The following is a 24,491-nucleotide window of genomic DNA, read 5'->3' as shown; positions in this document are numbered from 1 at the left end:
AAGGAAGAAGCCAGTATCTTGCAGCAATATGCAAAGGCTTCCGTTTAAGCAGGGTAGCACCAGCCAGCAGCCTTTCCCAAAGGAGTTCTCAGCTGAAAATCACCTTCCAGGGGGCCAGGATCTGAAAAGCCAGGTATGTGCAAAACCAAACGTGAACCATGTTAACAGATGTCATAGTCTTAACTTGTATTTACTCAAACACAACTGACTTCTTCGACATAACAAATCATTAGCATTTCCTGAATCATAGAGCTATCAACATTGTCAGTAGTTAGGACTCTCACTTCCACTCAGAACAATAGCCCACACATCCATGTGACTGATTGTTTTGCCATACACATTGCTTATATGTACTAATCAGGTCACCTAAAGATCAGGGAAATTATTTGACTCTTAAGTGAATCTTTCCATGTTTAATCCACACATTTAGGAAGGAACCCTATTTTCACATAACTTCTCTCCTTCTAGCATCTATTCTTACAATAGTCTTAACTTCTACATAAAGCAAGTTTATCCTCTTTAGTTTCAAAACAAACAAAAATTTGGACTTTGGACAGAAAGCATCTCGGAACAAAATGGCACGTCAAGAGAGAAAATCCCATTACTTTTGTTGCTCTAAATCCATGCCTTCCACGCGTTGAACCTGCATTTTCAGTTACTGACAAGAAAGGATGTGAATTTGTCTCAGAGAAAAAAGACTGATCACAAAAAGAGACTGCCACTTGCCAAAGAAAACAATCTCAAGCACAAATTGGAAGAAAAGCGAATTTGATTAGGAAACTGAGCAAAAGGCAATTTAAATCCTAAGAAAATCGGCGGTGCTTTTAAATAAAGCCTCTAGTTACCAAGAGGTACATTTCATAGAAGTGTAAACGCATAGAAAGACGGAATTACTGTCTCTGCAGAACAGCAGAACAAGACAACTAGGGGCAACGGCATCTAAGGGTCCTGTACTTTTCCAACAGTAAAGACATTCTATCTGCCTTTCAGGACTGGAAACAAAAAGCTGACTGAGTACCTGTATTATATCATCGGAGTTAATGGTGAATAGCCACGGAACCTCTACCACTTTGAGAACATTGTTCAGAACAAAACCATCACTCATTTTGCACTTGCATTCCATGAATTCCCTGTCTCTGCCCGTACTCTCACAGCATCTCATCACGTGAGGTCTTGAGAGACAAGAACCACGTCCCGGTGCTTATTTTAGCTTCTTAATCCCTAACAGTGACTTTCACAAAGTGTTCTTTAAACGGACAATAAGGTCAGAAGCTACAAATCAAATAAATGGCTTTCATGAATTAAAAATAAAGTACTACAGATCAAATATACCTATCAAGTACACAGCAAGCTGTGATTTTTGTACTGGCTGTAGCGTGGAACGCCTCAAGCTGAAGTCATCCAAGTACATAAACAGACAAAAATCCCCGCCTTTTCTTACCAAAGAATCTCATACGCATCAGAAATCATACATTCTGTTAGGAAACACCCAAAGTATACAACAATACTACACCACAGGTAAGGACACCAGTGCCTCTCAAACCACATTTAGTTGGACTGTGCTGCATTAATACTTCCTCAAAACTTCCGTGCAGCAAGAAAGTTAGAAAACAAATCCACAGGCAGAACATCGCAACCTGCTCAGACAGCCTGCAGCTCGCAGCAGGCAAGGATGCGAAGGTCCCGCTAACTTGCCTAACCTCTCACTGCTCAAACTAAAAAGGTGCCCACAAGAAAAAAACATTACTGGCTTCCTGCTCCATAGTCCCAGTGGCTCAGTATAACACTGCAGAAATACTGTGCACAGAGATAACTAGCTTCTTGCTTTTGCATGTCTGCTGCAACAGTGCTGTACTCTTGGAATCATCTGTGTTGAATAATTTGCCTAGGAAGCACAGGCTTAGCTTACGTGGTACATGTCACAGCAGCAGCAAAATAAACACCCATCATGCAAACACAGCGTGCGTGTGTCAGGAGTAGAGAGGTATCACAAGATCGGACGCATACGTGCTATGGATATTCCTTTCCACTTTATCACAAATATTTCCAGCACAACAGAACCACAGGAAAAAAAGACTTCAAGATTTAAGCAGGGGATACAATATTACGCAAAGTACATCAAGTACCAGAATTTTCTCCCATGACAAACTGATCAAAACCGTACAGAAGTCCCAGAACAAAGGTGGCAGCCTATTGAAAGAGTCAGTGATTGCCTTCAACTTAGCTGCAGAATTCCTCCCTGAATTATCTTTACCACCTTTGCTGCCCCAATTGTCTCAAAATTAAAGATACACAGGACCCAGGTGACTCACCGACTTGGACACAGCGTTTATCAGCTTGCAAGGTGATGGAGACAAAGTTACCCTCTTCCCATCCTCTAGGCTGTACGCACTACCGATTTACAGCTGACTGAAATACTCTGCTTCAACTCATGCAGGCTAGCATTTCCTCTTTGCATTAGTTGCCACTGACTGGAAAAGGGGAAACCTAACCCCCATTTTTAAAGAGGGAAAAAAGGAAGACCTGGGAAACTACACGCCACTCAGTCTCACCTCTCTGCCTGGAAAGATCAGGGAGCAGGTCCTCCTTCAAAACTATGCTAAGGCACATAGAAAAGGAGGAGGTGATTGGTGACAGCCAACATGGCTTCACTAAGGGCAAATCGTGCCTGACAGATTTGGTGGCCTTCTACAATGGGTTACAGCACTGGTAGGCAAGGGAAGAGCAACTGATGTCATCTACCTGGACTTGTGCAAAGCACTTGACACTGACCTGCACAACATCCTTGTCTCTAAATTGGAGGCACACACAGATTTGATGGATGGACCACTTGGTGGATAAGGAATTAGCTGGATGGTTGCACTCAAAGAGTTGCGGTCAATGGCTCGATGTCCAAGTGGAGACCAGTGACAAGTGGTGTTCCTCATGGATCGGTATTGGGACCAGCGCTGTTGTAACATCTTTGTTGGTGACATGGATGGTGGCATTGAGTGCACCCTCAGCAGGTTTGCCGACGACAACAAGCCATGTGGTGCAGTTGACATGCTGGAGGGAAGGCATGCGCATCCAGAGGGACCCTGACAGGCTTGAGAGGTGGGCCTGGGCAAACCTCATGAGGTTCAACAAGGCCAAGAGCAAGGCCCTGCACATGGGTCAGGGCAATCCCAAGCACAAATACAGACTGGGGGATGAAGGGATTAAGAGCAGCCCTGAGGAAAAGGACTTGGGGGTACTGGTGGATGAAAAGCTGGACATGACCCAGTAGTGTGCACCTGCAGCCCAGAAAGCCAACCGAATCCTGGGCTGCATCAAAAGAAGCCTGGCCAGCAGGTCGAGGGAGATGATTATGACCCTCTCATGAGAGGGGCACTCTGCTCTTGTGAGACCTCCCCTGCAATACTGCATCCAGCTCTGGGGCCCCCAACATAAGAAGGACATGGACCTGTTGGACTGAGTCCAGAGGAGGGCCACAAAGATGATCCGAGGGCTGGAGCACCTCTCCTAGGAGGCCAGGCTGAGAGAGTTGGGGTTGCTCAGCCTAGAGAAGAGAAGGCTCCTGGGAGACCTTCTTGTGGCCTTTCAGTACTTCAAGGGGGCTTACAGGAAAGATGGGGACAAACTGAAGATTTCCCTGCTCATGGCAGGGGGGTTAGATCAGATGACCTTTAAGGTCCCTTCCAACCCAAACCATTCTATGATTCTACTCTCCCTGTACAATATAAGTAGGAAATTACTTTTTTTTAATAAATTATCTACCTCCATTTTTAAGCTTCTTAGTGTAGAAAGATTTTACTAATCTACTCTAATTTACTAATCCAATGTAATTGAAGGAAGACAAGAGTTTAATTTGGTTTATACAGGGTAAACTGCTTAGTTTATTCTTTAATAGCATGAGATTTTTCTAACAACAGAGACACAATAAAGGAAAGTATGACATATGCAGCACTTGTAGATGTCTTCTAAAAGAAGAAAGAACATTTGAGTTTTGATACGAATTGGGTGCTTGTTCAGACACATTGGAAAATGCTTCTCCTGTTCTGAAAAAACTTCTTCAGAGTTGGTCAGGAACACCTTTATGTGCTGATGGCCACACACAGACTTTTCCTTCACTCCAGGGAATATCCCATTCCTGTTTGTAGCTGGTCTGTATGTTGATATTCCACCCAGTCCTTTTGAATACCACACTGAAATCTTTCGGTGCGAAGCAGTGCCAAATCCAAGGCAATGACAGCATGTGCAGGAGTAAACAGATCTCTGTTATATCCAGATATAAAATAACTGAAGACTTAAGCTTTTCCAGTTTTAAATTGCAGAAAAAGAAAAACAGTAGAAGTGTCAAACAAAAAGACAGCACAGAATCAAGACCTGCCAGAAAGCTTCCACAGCCAAAGCAGCACTAGCATGCTGCATGACACACAAGAATTTTTTTCATTAAGTGTGTATTTTGTAATTACATAATTAGAACTGGACATCTCATGACTTTCTCATCCAAAAGCTGAAGAGTTCAGAAATTTCACGTTCTAAAGCAAGTAAAAAAATAACTCCACAGTATCTTGAAAACATTGCAATTGTCCCACTCTCAGTCTAATTTAGGGAGCATTTGAGAAGTTTTGCTTCAATTGTAGAATACAGTATTTTCGTCAAAGAAGTTATCTTAAAACATCTTTTTCATTAAAAACCAAAACACAATTCAATATTTGAAGCCTTTTCAAAGGCTCAGAACAGATCATAACCAAAAACAAAATTTTTCCAGCTGAATTGCCATTTTCTGACAAAAAAAGGCTAGTTTTTGTGTTTTGTTTTCTAATCTCTGCCCAGCTTTTTTTTACATCTTTAACTTCTGGTTCCTTGTACAGCAATCTCAGAGAGCTACGAACTTAAGAATTTAAGATTTAATTTCTTAATTTTGACCTAAGAATTCTTCAGATTACATGTCTAGAAAGGATTTTTTTTTTACTTCAACTGTCCTCTTGAATTTCAAGCATTATTTTGTGGACATGGTGGATTATGCTAGAATGATCATCTGACAAATCAACCTACAGGCAATGAGTATGTCTACACACAGCTTCATAGTAGCACACTATGATCTGAAGTGAAGACTGTGAAAGGGAGGGGAAGAGATGGTGGTATTCACTGTACTGCTGGTATGACAACCACCTTGACACAATCCCTTGATTTAGCATTTCATTGCTCTGGTCATCTTGGTCAAAAATCACTCATCTTCTCAAACTTGGTAGCTTGCTGAGGAGGATGACTAGGAGCCTCACTAAACATTGGAAAAAAATCCAGGACTAAAGTGCAGCTGGTGGGGGGAAAACAAAAAAAAAAAAGTACGTGCAAAGCCCCCAAACATTGTCATATTGAACTCCATGAGGACATCACCCTGGAATTTATTCTCATGCATTCCCTCTAGGACAGTAGTTCCCAGCATGCACAATTGGAGTAAAAGGTTGACAACTTGGAGTAATCTACAATCCATCATGAGGCACACTTTAAATACAAGTCTTAACTAAATAAAAACAGCTGAAAGGAACTGCCTGATATACAGCCAGGCAATAAAAGTAACAGTTAAATATATCTTTTGCAACATTTATGACATTTATTTTTACTGTAACAGATGAGTGTTTTAGAAACAGATCTGTATTTTCATTTGCTTCCATGAACAGTACAGGTAGGAAGCAAAGTATACAACCAAACAGTAATTTATTAAGATAAACAGCTTCTAGAAGTTCCTGGGGACTGCATCTGTACTACCAAACTAGTAGAGGTGGCCACTGGTAGAAATATCAGAACAAGTTAAAAAAATATTAAAAGCAGTCCTTTAAGAATCAAGCTGCGTGCAGAAATCCGAATTTGTGAAAGTAAGTCTCTGAAGAGAAAAGAATTCCATTATCACTTATGAAAGAAATGAGTTAGGAGGGAAGGCTCTTTACTGGTTATTTTGTCTGAAAGGTATTTTTCTCCAAATATACCTGCTCATGCTGACAGATATGGCTTCACTGGTATGGAGGCAGTTTCCCATGTACACACATTAAATAAACTCCTTCTGAAGCTAAGTTTTTCAAAACAGATGGACTTGCCAGACTGATGTCACCAATGTCTGTTTCCAGCAGACACAGAACCACCACACCAGGCAGCATTAAGAGTTGATACAAGGTTTTGAAAAGGACCAAGGTGTGATCACTGCTATTCTGGGTGAATTACCTCTACAGCCACAGAAACCAGCACCCATCCATCCTATAGTACTACAGCCTCAGACAGGTTGAATCACAGCCTTGTCAGCAAGGAAGAACAAAGAATAGAGGAAAAGGAAATGCTGACCTCTGTCACACCCAGCTTGGAACTCGGTCCATTTGGCTTGCTTTCACTGCTGTGTCATGCTGCAGCTATCTCCCTTAGCAAGGCACTCCAGCCAGGCCCACCACCCCTTGTGGAAGAGCAGAAAGTGCATTAGCCTAAGAGGGAGGCCCCAAAATGGGCTCAGGCAGCTCAGCACCAGTCTCTCACTTTCAGAGAGGTGCACAGATACCCCACTGCAGACTTGGCCACTGAAATGGATGTGAATTGGACAGTGAGAGAGACAGGTCAGCCTGCAAGAGTCATTCTTGTAGGTCATTAGAGATGTCACTGAACTGAAGTTACGAACATCTGCATGTTACCATTGCCTTTTCTGCAGACAGCAGCAATTCAGCAGTCACACTGATGCTGTTTAGAAGTAGTAATTTGAGGCTGTACTAGAGGGATACAGTCACTGGCTGAGCCACATTATAAGGCAGAGCATAACAATGAGACTTACCAATATTCAAATGAAAAAAATGCCCAAATTACTATAGCATATAGCCTCTGCATGTACTGACACCGACAACAGCATATTACTGCTTATAACATGGGTACCAAATGTCAGTGCAGGTTAACAGTATCTCTGGTCAAATCCTATCAGTATTCAGGCAAGAAAGGAATAATTTCTAGATAGAACTGACATTTCTAGATTATGGGTGGTCAAAGCAGACCTCCATCACGTTCTCTATTCAAAAAACATTTATGGACTTCCTTGTTACCTGCACATACTAACATTACAAGGAGCTCTAAAAATAAGATATTGTTTACAAAGGCCTTTCAAATGCTCTTCACATGTACCCCTTGTCTCTCTAGGAGAGAAACATATAGTAACCCAGACAGTAACTCTTATCCTCTCTCTCTCTCATTGCAAAAAGCTACAAAGCAAGTAAAGCAACACACCCAGAAGAATTTGCGATGCCAATCTGAGGTCATCAGCCGTTTCCCTCAGAGGTTTGTTGGTTGGGTTTTTAAGCTATACAGTTTCAACAAAGACTATTATGACAAGTTACGAATCTCTTTGCTTCTCCTTGAACCTTCACAGGGAAATATCAGCCTTACCCTGTTTGATCTAGCAAGTCACAGCTTCTGGATTGAGGTAGTAACATACATTTCCTGTAGTATGTCAGTAATCTAGCAATCTCAGTCTTTTTTCTGAAGGTATTTCAAATATTTAGGATCCTAAGAAGTGTTACTGCAGTGTATTGTATGAATGCCCAAAACTCTTTATAAACATCACTTGGGTTCCCTAAAATTGTTTCCTTTTGAAACATTTTCCCACAAATTAACTACTTGTCCACAATCACACCACGTTTTGCTTGCTTTACAGAGTAGTGAAAAGAACAAAATCACCACCAAAATAACCTGTCCGTGATTCCCAGCTCAGGGCACTGGAGTTCACAGAGTTTTGACTCAGCTCTTCTTCAATGCCTCAAGTCTACCTCCCCCACCCTCAGCAAAACGGTCACCCTGATTCAAAAGGGAAGGCTAAACTGTGCCCTTAAGGGAGTTGCTGCATGTTGCACATAATGTGTTCACATACCAGAAAAGATCCAAGCTACGCTATCTATTTTGAGGGCGGGAAGTTGTGGGTGCCTGACAAGCTACAGCAGTGGTATCATCTACCTGACTTGCAAGAGGATATGTAGAAGAAACATGACAGATAGCAAGACAGCTGACTGCAAAGCTTTTTTTACAGTAGCTATCCCAGATATGCCACATGAAAACATGTCTTCAAAGACTAAAGAAGTTTTGACATTAACTTCAGTCAAGCTAGAACATTTTCTTCTAAACCACTATAACCACTTTGTCTTTCTTGCATATCAGCCTTTTAACAACACACAAATCTAACAAACCCCAAAGATACCGTAGCACTATGGCTACTTAGCACTGTCTTTCCTTTGCCCATGAAGCACACAGCAGAAGACTTTGATGGATTGTATTAGTCAAACAAAATCCCTTCAAAGCCATGTGTGCCATATTCTTACTGATGTAACTTTAAAGTTGGCAAATGCAAGTAACCAGAAATAACTGAGGGGTGGGGAGTTCAGAACAACATTAACAAAGAAAAACTTCCTCGTGTTCTATAATGTAGAAATAATTTATTTATAAATTTCGCCTACATATATCTTCAGTCAACATCTACTTCCCTTCCCCAGCTCACAAAGAAACTCTAAAGAGTTACATCTATACAAAAATATAAAACATTTTGAATTAAAGATTATTTTTTTTTAATTTAAAAATAGTGTTATTTGACACAGATATTTACCACAAGAAAATATTTAAGACACACTGCCTCAGATTCTCCAGTGACGTATTTGCTTCATTTAGAATAGGATTGCTTAGTAAATACTAAGAAATACTATCCTTTGGCAATACGTATGAAACATGCAACTTGAGATCCACTGATAAAGACTCACAGTAACAGAAAAAAACCAAAAAGTTTAAAAAAAAAAAAACCCAACCAAGTTGCCCCAGGACTTTGTTAGTAAAACCTAATCTTTAATTTTCTCAGGCTAGTGGAAGGAAGGTCAGAAAGGATCCCAGGACTTTTCTGCTAGGACACATGCTACAGGGAAAAGAAGAGCATGGCAAAGTAACAGCAGTTAGATGAAATAACCATTTAAGCATTGTTCCTTGTGACTTTCCTTACCTACATTTCTCAAACACTGCACGGTGACAGCAAATCCTTTCGTTCGTGGCAGTAGGTGATACTTGAGCTTGGGCAGTCCTTTGGCTTCAGCCACCTGCATGCTAATCTGGTGCTTCTGTTCTGTGAACCTTGTGCCCTCGCAATGAATCAGGAACTAAAACCAAGAGAGAACTACAGTGAGACAGCAGCTCAGGTCTTCTACATCTGTCTGACCAGAGGCCTCTCTAATTCCCACCAACAGAGCCCAAATGAACACACCTAGCAGGGACAGGTGTAGTCACATATACATTTAGGCAATTTAATTGCCCTGAAGTTAAAAAAAAAAAAAAAAAAGAGCCAAAACCAAACCCTCTCAATTGCCCCACCCATCCAACTTGCCGTCCTCTGGTTTGAACTCTAGCCTTCAGGCTTTAACATCTGCTCGGCTACTTGCTATCAGAATTACTTGATTTCTCTAAATGAGTCATTCCATCTCTAATGAGATGTTAGAAAACACTCAAAACATATCTCCTGTTGCATACCTCTCACTGATGGCAAGGTGTTCGAGTATCATGGTATCTAAAACTTGGTAAGTGTCTAAACCAAACACATTTCTAGGAAATGCTTCAGTGCCCAGCTTGCTTCCCCTCACTCCAACCTGCCTGCTTTCACTGCGGCATGAAGACCACAGACAACTGCAGACAGTAGCTTTGATGCCAACGACTGAGCTGATAACAGATGTAAGGCAGCAGATGCAAGACAACTGAAAGCCTTATCCCCTTATGAACTATACAGTGGAAGTGCTCAGACATGAATTATTACAATTTTGCCACTGACAGGCAGGGGAGAGCAGACAGATCTTTGGAGATTTACCACTTGCTCATCTGCTTTCTGCCAAGCCTGAATGCAAACTAACACAGAGAGCATTGCCAAATCACACAAGCTAAGTCCTCATAACCCACAGCAAAGATTTAGCCAACAGAAAGACTGAAGAAAACTAGCCAAGCAGCCAGCTTCAGTTCCAGCTCATCTACGAGCACTTTTACTCCTGTATCACATGCATAATGTTAAACAGCTACATGAAACATACAGAAACTGATGAGAAAATCCTTCTAGCCCACTTAGCATGCTCTGTCCTTCTACCTTCCAAGGTGCTATTGCTGTGCCTTTTGACACTATGTCACCACACAAAGGCAAATTAAAACTCCACACTGCAATAACCCCAGGTGTACATCAACAACTGCGTCTCTCTTACTATGGGTATAGCTCCTTCTTCATAATCCCCTCTACAGCAGTATATAAAGAATGGTGGCCGTTTGTGCTCACCAATTAGTGCTGAACTGCCTAGGTGTATAGAAAGGCATCTGACACCTTTTAAGAGTCACAGAGCACAGGCAAATCCCTGTGAGAGAGATTAGAACTAGAAGACAATTGTCCCATTGCTAGACAGCCTCCTGCCTAGAAGTCATTTAATCATTATCCAAGCACAGAGCTTAGTTTTGATTGCTTAGCGCTCATTTAAATCAATGACAATTAAAAAAAAAAAGTTTTGTTTCAGAGAATGAGAGATACAGCATATACATCTTCACTAGGAAACCGCTTCTTCAGCAACAGTTTCTGTAGGCCCTTGTGAGGCTGCTTAAGGTACCATTTCCTTAACTGAATCCCTCTCTTGCCATCATCAGCTCATGAGAACTAGGATTTTTCTGATTACTGAGAAAAGGAAAAAAAATTCAAAGGCTTCTCATTCCCAGACTTGGAAATGCCAGGCAGGCTCAATACTAAAAAACGATGACGATACAAAAAGTAACACTTTCTTGTTACTGAAAGGTGACACCAATCCTCTCCTTGTAACACAGCTGATGGCCCCAGGGGCCACTTCTCTGACCAGATACTTATCTGTGGCTTCCACTTCTACTGGGCCATGTCTGACCTAGCACCTTCACAGGAATGGCAGAATGACAGGGAAATGAATGGAGAAAATACTATTATGAACTCATCAATCTAAGGTGAGAGGGGAGCTTAGGTGCTAAAGTGTTTCAGTACAACATTGTCACATGCACCTGTTACACCACCATGGATCACAGTGGAGGTATTTTTACAGTAACATCTGTAGGGGTCCATACTACAGAGGAAGAAAACAGACAAGACAGGCTATACATGGGAAATTCAAGAGAGAATTCAATTCTTAGAGAATACTCTCCTGATACTGCCAGGAAACTCATGAGTCAAAGTTCCCAGGAGCAACCTGGCAACTATCTCATACTGTCTATGCCCTTCACCCTGCCAAGCACTACAGCACCTCACACTCCACTTGTTAGTCATCACTCACCCAAAAGTTTTCAGGGTAGTCCCGGAGATTCAGCAGCTTCTGCATGACTGTTTTCCGATCTTCCTCCCACTTACGCTTACAGAAGACTATCTCTAGGAAATACCACATCCAGCCGATGATAGGCATGTAGGAGAGCTCCTTCTTTGCAAGCACTTTGGAACTCTGCAAGACAGAGTCAAAGCAAGTAAAACAGAGTTACACCACTTAAGAGTTCTCTGTGGGTATGACACATGCACAATTAGACAATAATACACTGATTCATATAGACCAGTCCCAGTTTTAACTCCAGTGCAAAAGCAAAACAAATAAAAAGAAGTTTTTTCTCATATAACAGAACAGTCAAATCTAATCTCAGAAATGCATGGAAGAAGACTTCCAGAATTAAATATATATATATGCACATATCTATCTATCTATCTATCTCTGTGTGTGCCTATCCTACTCAAACCCTGAAACCCAAAACACCATACAAATTCCTTCAAACACTGAGGAATCCATGCAATTAACACAAACCACATAAAACTAGTTCTTAATTCAAGACGACCCTGGGCACTGGCAACTCAAGTTCCTTTAAGATATCTTGCAGCTATACTTCTCCCCAAAGCTGGGGCATCTCATTATGACAAAAAACCCCCAAATTTTTTCTGAATGAAAAGCAGAGTCACAGAGCCATTCCTGCACAACAATATAATGATGCATACACATGGCTTACCAATGGAAGAGACTTTAAACAACACTCAATACAACAGCAATAAAAATACTTCATTTGTGTTTAGGTTTGTTTATGGAAGGGCAGAAATACTTACACTAGTGAATTTCTCTTCAAAGCATGCTTCTGGAGTAAAAAAAAAAAGTACTATTCCTGTCTTACAGGTGTAACAGACACTGAACTGATTTGTCCAGACCCTCCAGAAGTCATCTATGGTTTATCAAGCATTCAACAAGTTTCAAATCTCAAATCCTACTCTAGAACTTAACTCCATGATCATCTCAGACTGACGTCCCTTTGGGCACAAGAACTGATTCCACTTGCTCCTTTCCTGTCTTCCAAGCCAGCCTGCCTTGGTGAGCTGTCTTACATTTCACTTTGTTATTTAAAGAATAAAATAGCACGTGTGTGTGCATATATAGAAATTGTTGCTTCAGCATTTCCTGAAAAACAGTGACATTTTCTTAAGAGAATTGGTGGAACAATTACAGTCCAGTTTCTATCCACGATATCATTATAAGCTACCTCAAAGTGCTCTGCAGATGGGTTCCAGGACATCGCATTTGACTAGTAGGAATTACTTACTTGTAGAAATTACCATCAACAGAGATTATTTGCTTTTATTTTTTTGATCACTGTTGTTCATTTGGTTAGTAGGGGAAGAGACTTGACCTAATTCTTTATCTCAGCTCATTTCTCTCATCTGCTCTCCTTCCTTGAGAAGGAAAATACCTTAAATAATTAAGCTATCTAAAAGCTCATAAGACTGGAAGGCAAGTGCACATCACACAGCTTCACTAGCACGCGTTACACAGAAGCAGAGCAGAAGACGACATGACACAATTCCGTTTCTAAGAATGCAGGAACCATTTTTGCCAAATGATTTAACACTTCATAATAAAGCGCTCCCTCTTGATCATTTAAAAATTTCAGTGATGGGCCCAGATCAGGACTCCAAACCCAGCTCTCCCACAAGGAGCAGCTGCAGGATGCAGCACACTTTCTGTCATTTCAATTTCAAGCCATGTTGGACATTAGTCCCTATTGCATGGCAGCAGCAACGCTGAGCACAGTCTCCTCTTTCAGCTCTCCAAATTGGCCACAGAGAAACCGGCTCTACTCCTACCACTTCCCTTAACTCTGTTTTTTACCCATACTACTGTTTCTCATTTTCTCAGTTACTCTTAATACAAGTAATTTTCTTATTTCCAACATAAATGGAAATAGTTTTAGCATATATCTTTAAAATGGAAATAGTTCTAGCATATATCTTTAAAAGCCTCCAAAGAACATTTTTTGTTGTAGGCCATGTACAGTATAGCTTCCATCCAAAGCACACAGACCAGTTCATACGCTCTTCCATTCCTCTCCCCCATACATGCCTGAGGAAGACAGCTGAGACAAGGCTTTGCCCCAAGAAACCCCAACAGATGCAACATGTTTCTAGCTGACCAGGGAGGGCTAGAACCTTAGGGAACTACTGTCCACCTCAGCCACAACCAGGGCAGCTGTCAGCCGCAGCCTAGTGCAAGCCACTGCACAATGAGGCAAACAGCAACAGTGTCACCCCCAAAAACCAGAATAATCCCCATGCTCTTAAAGTTTATTATAGTAAGGGTTCAGTATCATAAGACCTACCATAAACAAATGTAAGCGTGCTCTGCGTAGGATGTACAAGAACTCCAGAGAAGAGAGTCAGACAAGACAATCTAACAGTCCTCCCTGTCAGACTTTAAAACACAGGAATCCTAGTCTAAAAAGCAAACTAAAGTCAATTTCACTCACCATAGCTATTTTCTAATATTTTGCATATTTTAAAAAGCATATGAGTTACACAAGGGGCAGGAGAGAAGTTGCCACCGTTGTTCTTTTCCCCAGTGGAACAAATAAATGATGATGTGAGCTAAGGTGTCACGTATAGCAGGTATAAACACAAAAGTAGAATAGATGTTTGAATTCTTCCCCAGTGCATGCTCTTATTCATTTTCTGTGCCGACGCATTTTTTAAAATTTAAAAGTGCTCTTTTAGACATGTGAGTGTATGACTCCTTAGATGCACATAAAAAGAAACTAAATCACCTTATGCTATTTTGTGCACCCCATCTATCCTAGGAGTAGAAGGAAGGCTAATGACACAGAGCTAATTAGAGAAAGGAAACTCTTCAGTGCATTATAGTGGCAAGCCTGCTCTCGTGTGGGAGGAATACATTAGGCTTCCCCTCATGAGCTACCATCTCTCTCACAATAACTAGAGCTACAATCTAGTCTGTTTTAGTCATCTACCCATGCACAGCTCCTGGGTAAATACCTGAGGGGAAAAATGCAGCTCTAGTTGACTTCAGCTACTAACTTTTCCTTTACCAAAGTGCTATGTGACAGTTACCTCTAACCTTGAAATTCAGCTTGTTCAACAGAATAAATTTCATTTAGAAGTGCTGCTTTATTCCATGTAAGCTGCCTTCTTGAAGGCAAACATTTTCAGTGCTCAGAACTGTGTAATTCCAACTGATGTTTAATGAAACTATCACTGGATGGGGACAACTTGTCTACAGTAATAGCATTTTAATCCAGGTTAATTCCTTTTGGCCAAATTTGTTCAGATGGAAATACCCATGAAGTTCTCCTTTTGTGAATGATCACACTAACATCACATAACAAAATTATTTTTACAAGCTTACTTTAGATGCATTTGCACAGCTATGCTGTCACAGAAAGAAAACCTTGATTTTTATGTCCAGCCTGAGTTATTCAACACCTCTTGATCACAGAATGCAACAAACAGCATGAAATCAACCTGCAAGCTGAGGATGTCTAATGAAATTTGTTCCACAGTTTCAAAACAAATTAATTGTAGCTGCAAACCATTAGCAGCAGCAATTTGCCTCGTAAGTTATTTGCTCTCCAGGCTGCCCTCAGCATTGACATACTTTTGATGATTCCGTTTGCTCTATTTTTGAAATATGGCACTCCTTCATATTATCTTTCCATCTTGATGTCCCAGAAAGTATATGTTTCTTTAGTCCCTCAAAGCTACGGTTCCAGTAGTTTAGTTAGGCTCCTAATTTCTAATGCTTCATATTGAATAAAACTTTTCCATGTTGGAAAGGTAACACAGCAATACTTCAGAGAATGTAAGCCCAAGCATGCGCTAAGATGCTGTGTTAAATGCAAATAATAATAATGTGATTTTGGCTGCCTGCATGAACAATTACATAACTTCTATTGATATATTAAAATGTACAAATGAACTACTGTGTTCACACACCTAGCAGTCCCATACAATAACCTAGCAAAAGTCTCTACTCACACATATATTTAAGGCCATGGTCAGTTTTTCCAACAGCAAGCTTCAACATAAACAACTTTTAAACAAAATTTGGGTTTCCTGGCATATGGGACAGATAGTTAGGGTTAAAATTTATTACACATGCTTAGCAATTTTTTTTACAAGAAACTTAAAGCAAGAGAGTTAACAACTAGTTTTTCATAAAGGTTTTCTGCCTTGTCTACCCTGCCAAGGAATAAACAACTATGACCTCTTTTGGAAATGCATATATTTTGATGCCAATATAACATGCCACTCAGAATAATGTTTATGATTTGCTGAGGTAAAAAGACCACCAGCATTAATAACTTGAAACTCAAGACGATGAACAGATAAACCAGCAGGTTTAGCTTTAAAGTGCAGGCAATTTTTGTTAATACAAATGTCTTCATCTCAGAAAAAGGGTTACTAAAATTACTAAAAAAGCTATTTTATCACTGCTTGGTCAGATCAAGCAATGAAGCAGAAGGGTCCAGTGAATCTTGGCAGGGAGCATACTAATATGCTTCTGGTGTAAGTCCTGAGTAACACCTCCCTCCTCAGAACATGCCCATGTCCTGAGTTCAAGCTCTGGAGTCCAGTGGGTCTGTTTTCAAACAGATGCTTAGCACACACCTTGAAGAAACTAAATGCTACTAATGTGTTTAAATGCTGATACGGTAGCTATGCTGTCCACCACTAAGAAGGTAAGTCCTAGGACTGGGATGTCACAGGCAGGAAAAGGGAAGGGCACAGCAGAGTACAGGGACCTGTCTCCAAGACCACATCTCTACTTACACAACAGATCAACACACAGACACCGGAGTCGGCATCTCCCTCAGCCATTCCACCAGCACGGGGTGGAAAAGCAGAGCATCCACAACACAACCATCACAGTCACCCTGGCTCAGGATCATAGTAACAGCACTGCCTTTTATTAGGAAACACTGGTGTGGCCAAAACTCTGTCCTGTTGGGGCTATGCTGTTTCTGACTCTACAGAAAGCCAAGCTAGCAGTGCAGCTCCTCCTTCCCTCACAGCTTGTTGCGGCCACCTGTGTGTCAGGAGGAGTCAGGACTCAGCTGTCCCTGTGGACGTCCATGCTGCCCACAGCAGCACGATGCTGACTTGGCATCAAGCACCCCTATATTCCCTCCCTCCTGCATATATCACTGAGGCCTGGCAGCACAAGGAGGTGGGTACGTGTGGCTGATGGGTGTCAAGGACTGAAAACAAAACAGGAGAATCCCTTCACAAAAAAACTCAAGTGGAATACACATGCAAGTCATTAATAGTTTGGGCAGAACACAGGTTTGCCCAAAATCCTTGTTGACTTCTAGTTTTTGTGAAGTTTGCATCCTTCTTCTAATGTCAAACAACCAGAAATCTTCTACGGTTTGGTGCTGCAATTACACATCAGTAACTTCAGCTGCATAGAGCCCAACTGCAGCTAGCAAGACAATCTCAGTGGCTACAATAACTTGCAAGAGTAAAAGTGAGCATTGAATTGCTTCTTCGCCTGGTTTTCTCCTCTCCACTGTAAATTAATAGATCTCTGGCTCTCATTCAGTACTGTCAGCCCAGTACCTCCTAGCATTTCCAATGGGTGCTCCGAAAGTATCATATTAAAGACAAAATTAAAAAGTAAAATAAATGTTAAAATTGCCATTCTTTTCTTTTTCTTCCCCTTCTCCACACACACACACTTCTTATTTTCTTAGCATCTCCTTTGGTTATTTTTGCTTTATTTTCTTCCACAGCTATTTAAAAACCTTCATGAAAGCAGAGAACCTCATGCCACCAAAGTACAAGAACTGAGTCCTTAGAAGACAACTCAGGTTCACAAACCTAACAGCAGCATGCAAGAGACTATACCACCCCTACCCCTCCCGCTGCAAACAGCATAAAACCAAAACCACATTGATTTAAAAAACAAACAAAAAACCCACAAAGAAACACAAACAAAACCCATATTGATAGAGCATTATAAACTGTTGGGACTGTGGAAATTTGGCTATAAGGAGAAACAAGAAAGCCAGTACTGAAGAAGAGAGACAAAAGAAGGACCAGAACAATGCACAGATTGAATGTTGCAACTAAGACCAGGAGGGACAGTTTTCATATCATGATTAAAAACAGAGATGAAAAGGGAAAGATTTTTTTTTTCTTTTGGGGCCAGAAGGAGCAATAAAGGTTTAAGGAAATTTAATTTTGGTTTTAAATGAGCAAAACCAAGCAAAAAAAACCCCCACAGTTCTTATTGGCTTCATTTAATAAAAGTTCAAGCTGTAAAATACTGAGAGTTTGGACAAATGCTTTCAACACCATTAAGAGCACTGCCATTGCCTGGCAGGGCTGCAGGGTACAGCTGGATGTCCGAACAAAGCCATTCTGTCTGCCTGCTGCAGCCAAGCACAATCAGCCCCACTGCTTCGGCTGTAAGTTGTCTTCACCTTCGTTCTCTTCCCCCCTCCCCAGTCATCTCTCCTTTTTTCATCGGATTAGTTAAGGCAGGAGAGAGAGAAGAGGTGTCTGAAACTTGCCAAGACAGGGCAGGCAAGCACCAGAACAGATGCAGGAGACAGGATGGCATGTGCAAGATTTCCTTTTCAGCAGCAGTGGACACAAGATCAGCTTGTGGCATCAGATGTTGGCAGATACCTACAGTTTGCATATAGAAACTTCATGGAGTATAAAATTAACCAGCATGGAATATAAAACCCCATTGGCTCACAAAGTCCCTGAGCCACAAAATGCTGGAAGCTGGGACAGAGAGATTTGCCTTTTTCTTGTTAACTCCTTTCCCAAACATCTGCTTTTAGCCTCTGTTCAAGACAGAGCAAGACCAGCCCTCAGCATAATAGTTCTTACATTCCTAATTGTGCTGCCACACCAAACCCTGAAGCTTCGCACGCTGCAAACTCATGTAAGGCAACACAAAGTCAAACCAAGCTACACCCCCTCATGCCTATGCATTCATCTGCTCCCGCGCTGCCCCAAAGTACCAGTATGCCAATACAGATAATCCATTCAGAAAACGGACTGTGTGTCATTTTCTATCCATGCCGCCCCACCCTCCCCTTTTTGGTTTTTTTTTCCTCCTTTTCCTTCCCTCCTTTAACCTGGCTTAAGATGAACCTCGACTGGTTGCCCCAACAGGGAAATGGGAACTATTTCTTCCTGGAACAGTTTCTGGGTAGTAAAACCACAGTCCATTACTCAAGACTGAAACAGTTTAAAAAAAAAAAAACCCAAAACACATATATAACACATTACATATATAAAAGAATCCTAAGATTAGCAAAAATACAAACTGAGTAATAACTGCAAGCATCTAAATACAGGAAAATATTATTTTCAGTTAGTGCAGCACAGTAATTGTCCAACAGCTATGCTTTTACATCGTGGTTTTCTTATGCACAGGGAACAGTATAAAAAAAAAATTAAAACACAATCCTGATTACCTAGGGAAACTATAAAAAAAATATTAGCTAATGAGATTCAATCCAAACACACAGCACCAATGTAAAACAAGATTTTTTCACCTTGTAGACCCCTATTAGTTTGTACAAAAATAATCCTTTAATTTTCTACAATGGTGCTTTCTGAAGAAGCACCTGACCTTCTAAAACGCAGCTTTATTTAGAGAACTGTAGCCCTTAGGCTTACAAAATTAGATAGACTACACTAAAGCACCACTGTAAAACGAGCACATAGAAGGGAAAGTGTTTTTGGTATGTACATCTGCCCGCCAGGAACAGGTTGCCTTCCATCTCCTGCTGTCTCATGCTAACCTCCCGCTCTGTGCTTAAGTCCTAGACATGATGGTAGAATTGTTCCTCAGTAATCAGGAGCCAACACCCATTTCAGTAATATGCAGGGCCTGTAATGCTTAGGTTCATTTTCCTCCAGTTTTAGGGCCTCTTTTTTATTTTTTTTAAGCAGACTGCCATTATTACAGTGTGAAAGTGACTGGAGTGGTGCCTAAATGTTCAGAAAATGCAAAGAGCCCAAAGGAAAGGCCACAAAAAGTCATAGGTTCACACAATCCAAGGGCAGGACTTTTGACAGTGGCCAGTAGCAAAGTTAGAAGAGGATGCCGCAGAAGACTGCCAAAATGAGGTATTAGTCTGCTTTCTTAGGAAGGAGGAACTCTTACCTAAATACCTGGTAGGTAGAGAATGTTACCATCACCACAGAAGTAAGTCAAGCTAGCTTGACTTGATCAGCCCCATGAGATGACACGAAAAACCAAAAGAACAACTCTGAAAACATATGCACATGTACTCCCAGCCTAAAGTAATCGTGTATTCAACTATGGATAACTCATTCCTCCCCCAACTCTTACTAGCTATAACCTCGTTACTGCTTTCACTTGAGATGGCAACTCTGATTCTGAGAGACAGAGACTACAGCACTCAAACTCTAGCTGTGGATTTGTAAGACTACACTGGAGAAAGCAAACAAATTCTACAATTTACTGGGATAGAATCACAGAACAACTCATCTTTCTGCAGTACAATGAACTGTGATAGTTACCTAGCAAGCACGCAGAGAGAAACAACTGCAATGACCTCCACAGGTTAAAAAAAAAAAAAAATAAAAAAAATCTCCTTCATCAGCTTTAACTGCAATCCTTTAAAAATTTCTGTAAATGCCCAAGCAATCCTGTCTCAGTAGTCCACATACTTGCACTGCATTGCTTTAGGTTCACCTCTCTAAGTCTGGACGGTGGCTGAGTGAAATTTGAGCAGAGATCGGTTAACTTTCAAATCCACAAAGAATTTGTTTTGGTTTTCTTCCACATTCAAGAAGAGGAAGTTTATTTTAAATGCTAATCAAAACTCACCCCCAAGACTCCAAATCTTTCACAAAAGTTCCAGCCACAGAGAAAGTCGATTTCAAAGTTGTGATTAAGGATTACGATAGCATTCTCCTTCCCATACTTGTGGTAACTCTCTGGGTCAGTGTAAAGGGTGCAATCAGTGCCTGACCACCATTCCAGCAACATCACCATCTCTGGAATAAAGAACAAGAAATACATGAATGTACAAAGTATATGCAAAGCCACAAATTAATAACATGCTGAAAAGCATCAGTCACCTCAACAGTGCATGGCAAAGAAAGGGTTGTAATGAAGTTGAAATGCTGAACATAAACCACACAGTCACACATCTTGGTACAGCAGGGTGGGGGGACAGGAGAGAGAAGGGAAATAAGGAGATTGAATGGAAAGAGGAAGCAGAAGTTTTCTGCAGTGATACTGAGAAAAAGGAGTTTCATTTATCTGAGAACTGCAAATTCAAGGCTACAACTTATTTTATCAAAATACATGTGAATTAGCATTTATGGTTTACAACAGTACAACTAAATTATATGAAGAGCAGAACAAGCCTGTAGGAGAAACAAACACACCTATTCCAGCCATGTACAGGTCCTCATGCTCCTCTAAAAACTGCACAATTATAGACCAGAAAGCAGTTTGGACAAGACACCTGGAACCAGGTCTGTTGCACATACACCTTATGCATCATCCTGTTAACTTGTCAGAAGTAACAGTCATATGCCCTGCTACAACTGATGCAGTCTACATTTGACAGGGGTGTATCAATCATCCAGAGCAAAGCCAATAATAGCTCAGCCTGGACGGAGAACATCCATCCCCAGACCAAAAACAAGGCGGTGTCGTGGTTTAGCCCCAGCCAGCAACTAAGCACCACGCAGCCGCTTGCTCACTCCCCTTGCCCAGGTGGGATGGGGGAGAGAATCAAAGGAGTAAGAGTGAGAAACACTCCTGGGTTGAGAGAAGAACAGTTTAATAATTGAAGTAAAATAGTAATGATAATAATAACAATATAATAATAATAATAGACAAAGCAAGTGATGCACAATGCAATTGCTCACCACCTGCCAACCAATACCCAGACAGCTCCCGAGCAGCGATCGCTGCTCCCTGGCCAACCCCCCCCCCCCCAGTTAATATACTGGGCATGATGTCACGTGGTATAGAATAGCCCTTTGGTCAGTTTGGATCAACTATTCTGGCTGTGCCCCCTCCCAGTTTCTTGTGCACCTGGCAGAGCATGGGAAGCTGAAAAGTCCTTGACTAGCATAAGCACTACTGAGCAACAACTAAAACATCAGCGTGTTATCAACATTCTTCTCCTACTAAATCCAAAACACAGCACTGTGCCTGCTGCTAGGAAGAAAACTAACTCTATCCCAGCCAAAACTAGGACAGGCGGGTGGCTGCCAAAGTGTTCAGAGCCAAGAATAGTAATTAAAAGCATAACTATCTGCACATCTGTATTGGTTTGCGTGGCAAGGTTTTGGTAGCAGGGGGGCTACAGGGCTGGCTTCTGTGAGAAGCTGCTAGAAGATTCCCCTGTGTCCAACAGAGCCAATGCCAGCCGGCTCCAAAATGGACCCACCGCTGGCCAAGGCCGAGCCAATCAGCGATGGTGGTAGCGCCTCTGGGATAATGTATTTAAGAAGGGGGGGGGGGGGGGGGGGGGGGAGAAACAAGGGGACATAAACTGCAGCTGGAGTGAGGAGTGAGAATATGTGAGAGGAACAACCCTGCAGACCCCCAGGTCAGTGAAGAAGGAGGGGCAGGAGGTGCTCCAGGCATCAGAGCAGAGATTCCTCTGCAGCCCGTGGTGAAGCCCACGGTGAGGCAGCTGTGCCCCTGCAGCCCATGGAGGCCCACAGCAGAGCAGATATCCACCTGCAGCCTGTCAAAGCTATCATAAAGCTTCTGTACCAAAGCAAAGGTCTAACATGAGGGTTGTTCTTTGCTAAGTGAAATGTATCCTCTTCTCAGGGCATATCTGTGCCATATGAATGTCTCTGCTGGAAGGATGACACCCGAGATGCTCTCCTGGCTTCAGGCAAGCCCAAAAGCACCACAAATCCTCATTCACCTTAGGGAAGATCAAAACCAGGCCAGTCTTTGAAACACTTCTGAAATCCTTTCAATTTATGTCCCCTACTGGCCTCAGCTAGGGACCAAAACCAGAAAACAGCTAGGAACAAGTCATCTACATTTTCAGTCATCATTTAGCAAAATTAATTGCCTCAAGCTTTTGGATGACACTGTGCTATAGCACACTGGTAAACAGGCATTAGTGACATGAATGAATTTTATCTAAGAGTGTTACAGCCAGGCTAATAGATAATCTCTATTCAAATAACGTTATCTTAATATGATTAAAACCATGTTTATGGTACAGATAAATGACTGACTTGTCAGTCCCCCTGCTTATTTCTAATCAGGGCAGGTAACTACTACCATTGCAAGAGTACGCATTATTCAATGCATGCTATTATGCATCAAAATAATAGTCGGAGATGCAGAGGGAGACCTAAACTGCCAGATGTTAACCGAACAATGATTTCACTGGCTGGAAACCGATTTCGCAATGAAAGCCAAAGATGTTCAACTCTCAGCGAGAGAGCTGTGGAGATACAGAAGTGTATTTGCATATACGGCTGTGCTTCCAGACTTCCCCTGCTAAGAGCTGCTTTGTGATACACATTCACAATTTTACATCTTTCTAAGGGTGTAGGTTTCTAGATCTGTATTGGAAATAAAAGCCAAGTGGAGTGGAGACTCCCCAAAACATGGCAAAAACTGAATAATACATTGGAGGCGGGTGGGAACTGCAACCCTGTAATTTACAAACCTTTATCTAGAATCTAGTCACATCCTGGGGCAAAACACAATCCCATAAAAGAAAGGATGTTAGTGACAGGATTAGTTTGTCTTTTGCTTAACTAGGAATCCAACTAAGAGAAGAAACGATTGCCAGATGGGATTCTCTCTTTTTTAACCTCTACTGCCATTAAACCTATTGCCTAAAACAAAGAAGTAGAGATGATGACTGTGCGGCCCTCTTGAAGAGAAAGCTAACTTTACCTGAGAAAAAAAACCCCACAACTTCAAAGCCATCCCACTTCAAGTATGTGTTTTTATTTTGTCTTTTCCTAAGGAATTTGAACAAAACTAGTAATACCTCACAAATCTCACCATATAGGTGTGACACATGCATAGAGCTCTTCGGTTACATATTTTCAGTCTCAAATACATTCCAAAAAAGCACGGACAAAAATACTTCTATAGGTGATTTGATTCTTCAGGCTTCATATAAGCAGGATTTTTGCTAGAATAAATACTGCAGAAATAGGTGCCTATTCCTCACCTCATCTGCCCATTTCTCACTGATGTGCTCATGCAGTTGCTGCAGAAACACAAAGCAGGCACTGAATGACTCTATTAAATACAGTAAGTACCATCTGCCAGCCTTTAAGTTCTTAACATGTTTCTTCCCCTCATCTTCCCTACTCTTTCTTTCCCCTTCTTCACAGCCTCCTTTCTCTTTGTGGTTCTCAAGCAATGATTAGTAGTGTCAGTTTGTGCTACTCTTGCATCATGCCACCAGCTTACTTCCACAACCTGCCACAGAAATTTATTACCCAGAAACTTGCTGCGGTGGCTCAGCAGCACAAGGTCACTCACACACACTCTCCTTCTCTCCTTCGCAGTGTAGATGATCAGTGCAAGCTTCCTTCTCTTTGTACACCAATCAGACTGTATAACTAAAAATCAGTTTATACAGGGGAAAAAAAGATTCTCTTGCTCCCAGCCAGGGCTGGTCCAAGATTTCTAAGGCTTCTCCCCATCCCCCTTCATGAGTTTGAACATCACAACTGAGCTGGTAAATACGCATTCACCCACATCATGGGGGTTCCTACCTCGCAAAGCAACTCCTCCACTGACACTTCCACACAACGCAAAGGAAGGGGAAAAAACAAAAGAAACTTGAAATCTCTCATCCCTGCTTTGAAGGAAGAGTCCTTGCAGTATGTTACAACTAGCTTCAGGAGAAGCTGATGATAGGGAGAAAACATGCCTTCAAATGCCTAACACAGATATTCTGTCTGCTTAAGAATTTTGAGGTTTTCTAGCTTTCTGTAATAAAAAAAACCCCTTACCCTGCTACACAGAACGGCTCCTACCTCCTGCGAGAGTAGACTGCTTCCTAGGCCTTCACTGCACAAACCTAAACTGCCTCAATGCCTGCACCTATAGAACAAATAACTAAAAAGAAAACATCTCCAAGGCTGACCTGAACTATAACTAGTTATATGAAAGACATTTAAGGGAAGGGAAACACGC

At 41.5% G+C, this 24,491-nt stretch overlaps 1 protein-coding gene across 1 annotated transcript in view; it reads right to left on the bottom strand.

Moving 5' to 3' along the window:
* AGPAT4 (1-acylglycerol-3-phosphate O-acyltransferase 4) overlaps positions 1–24,491 on the bottom strand; it is a 69,539-nt gene that overhangs the window by 21,605 nt on the left and 23,443 nt on the right. Inside the window, exons 2-4 of the mRNA XM_075707800.1 lie at positions 20,163–20,332; positions 11,301–11,462; positions 8,990–9,143 (exon numbers count right to left, since the gene is read on the bottom strand). Of these exons, the coding sequence (XP_075563915.1) occupies positions 8,990–9,143; positions 11,301–11,462; positions 20,163–20,332 (486 nt within the window). The remainder of the gene's footprint in view (positions 1–8,989; positions 9,144–11,300; positions 11,463–20,162; positions 20,333–24,491) is intronic.

Source organism: Pelecanus crispus, chromosome 3 (assembly GCF_030463565.1).
Source record: "Pelecanus crispus isolate bPelCri1 chromosome 3, bPelCri1.pri, whole genome shotgun sequence".
Taxonomy (NCBI): domain Eukaryota; kingdom Metazoa; phylum Chordata; class Aves; order Pelecaniformes; family Pelecanidae; genus Pelecanus; species Pelecanus crispus.
This window is presented reverse-complemented; position numbering and strand designations above follow the sequence as displayed.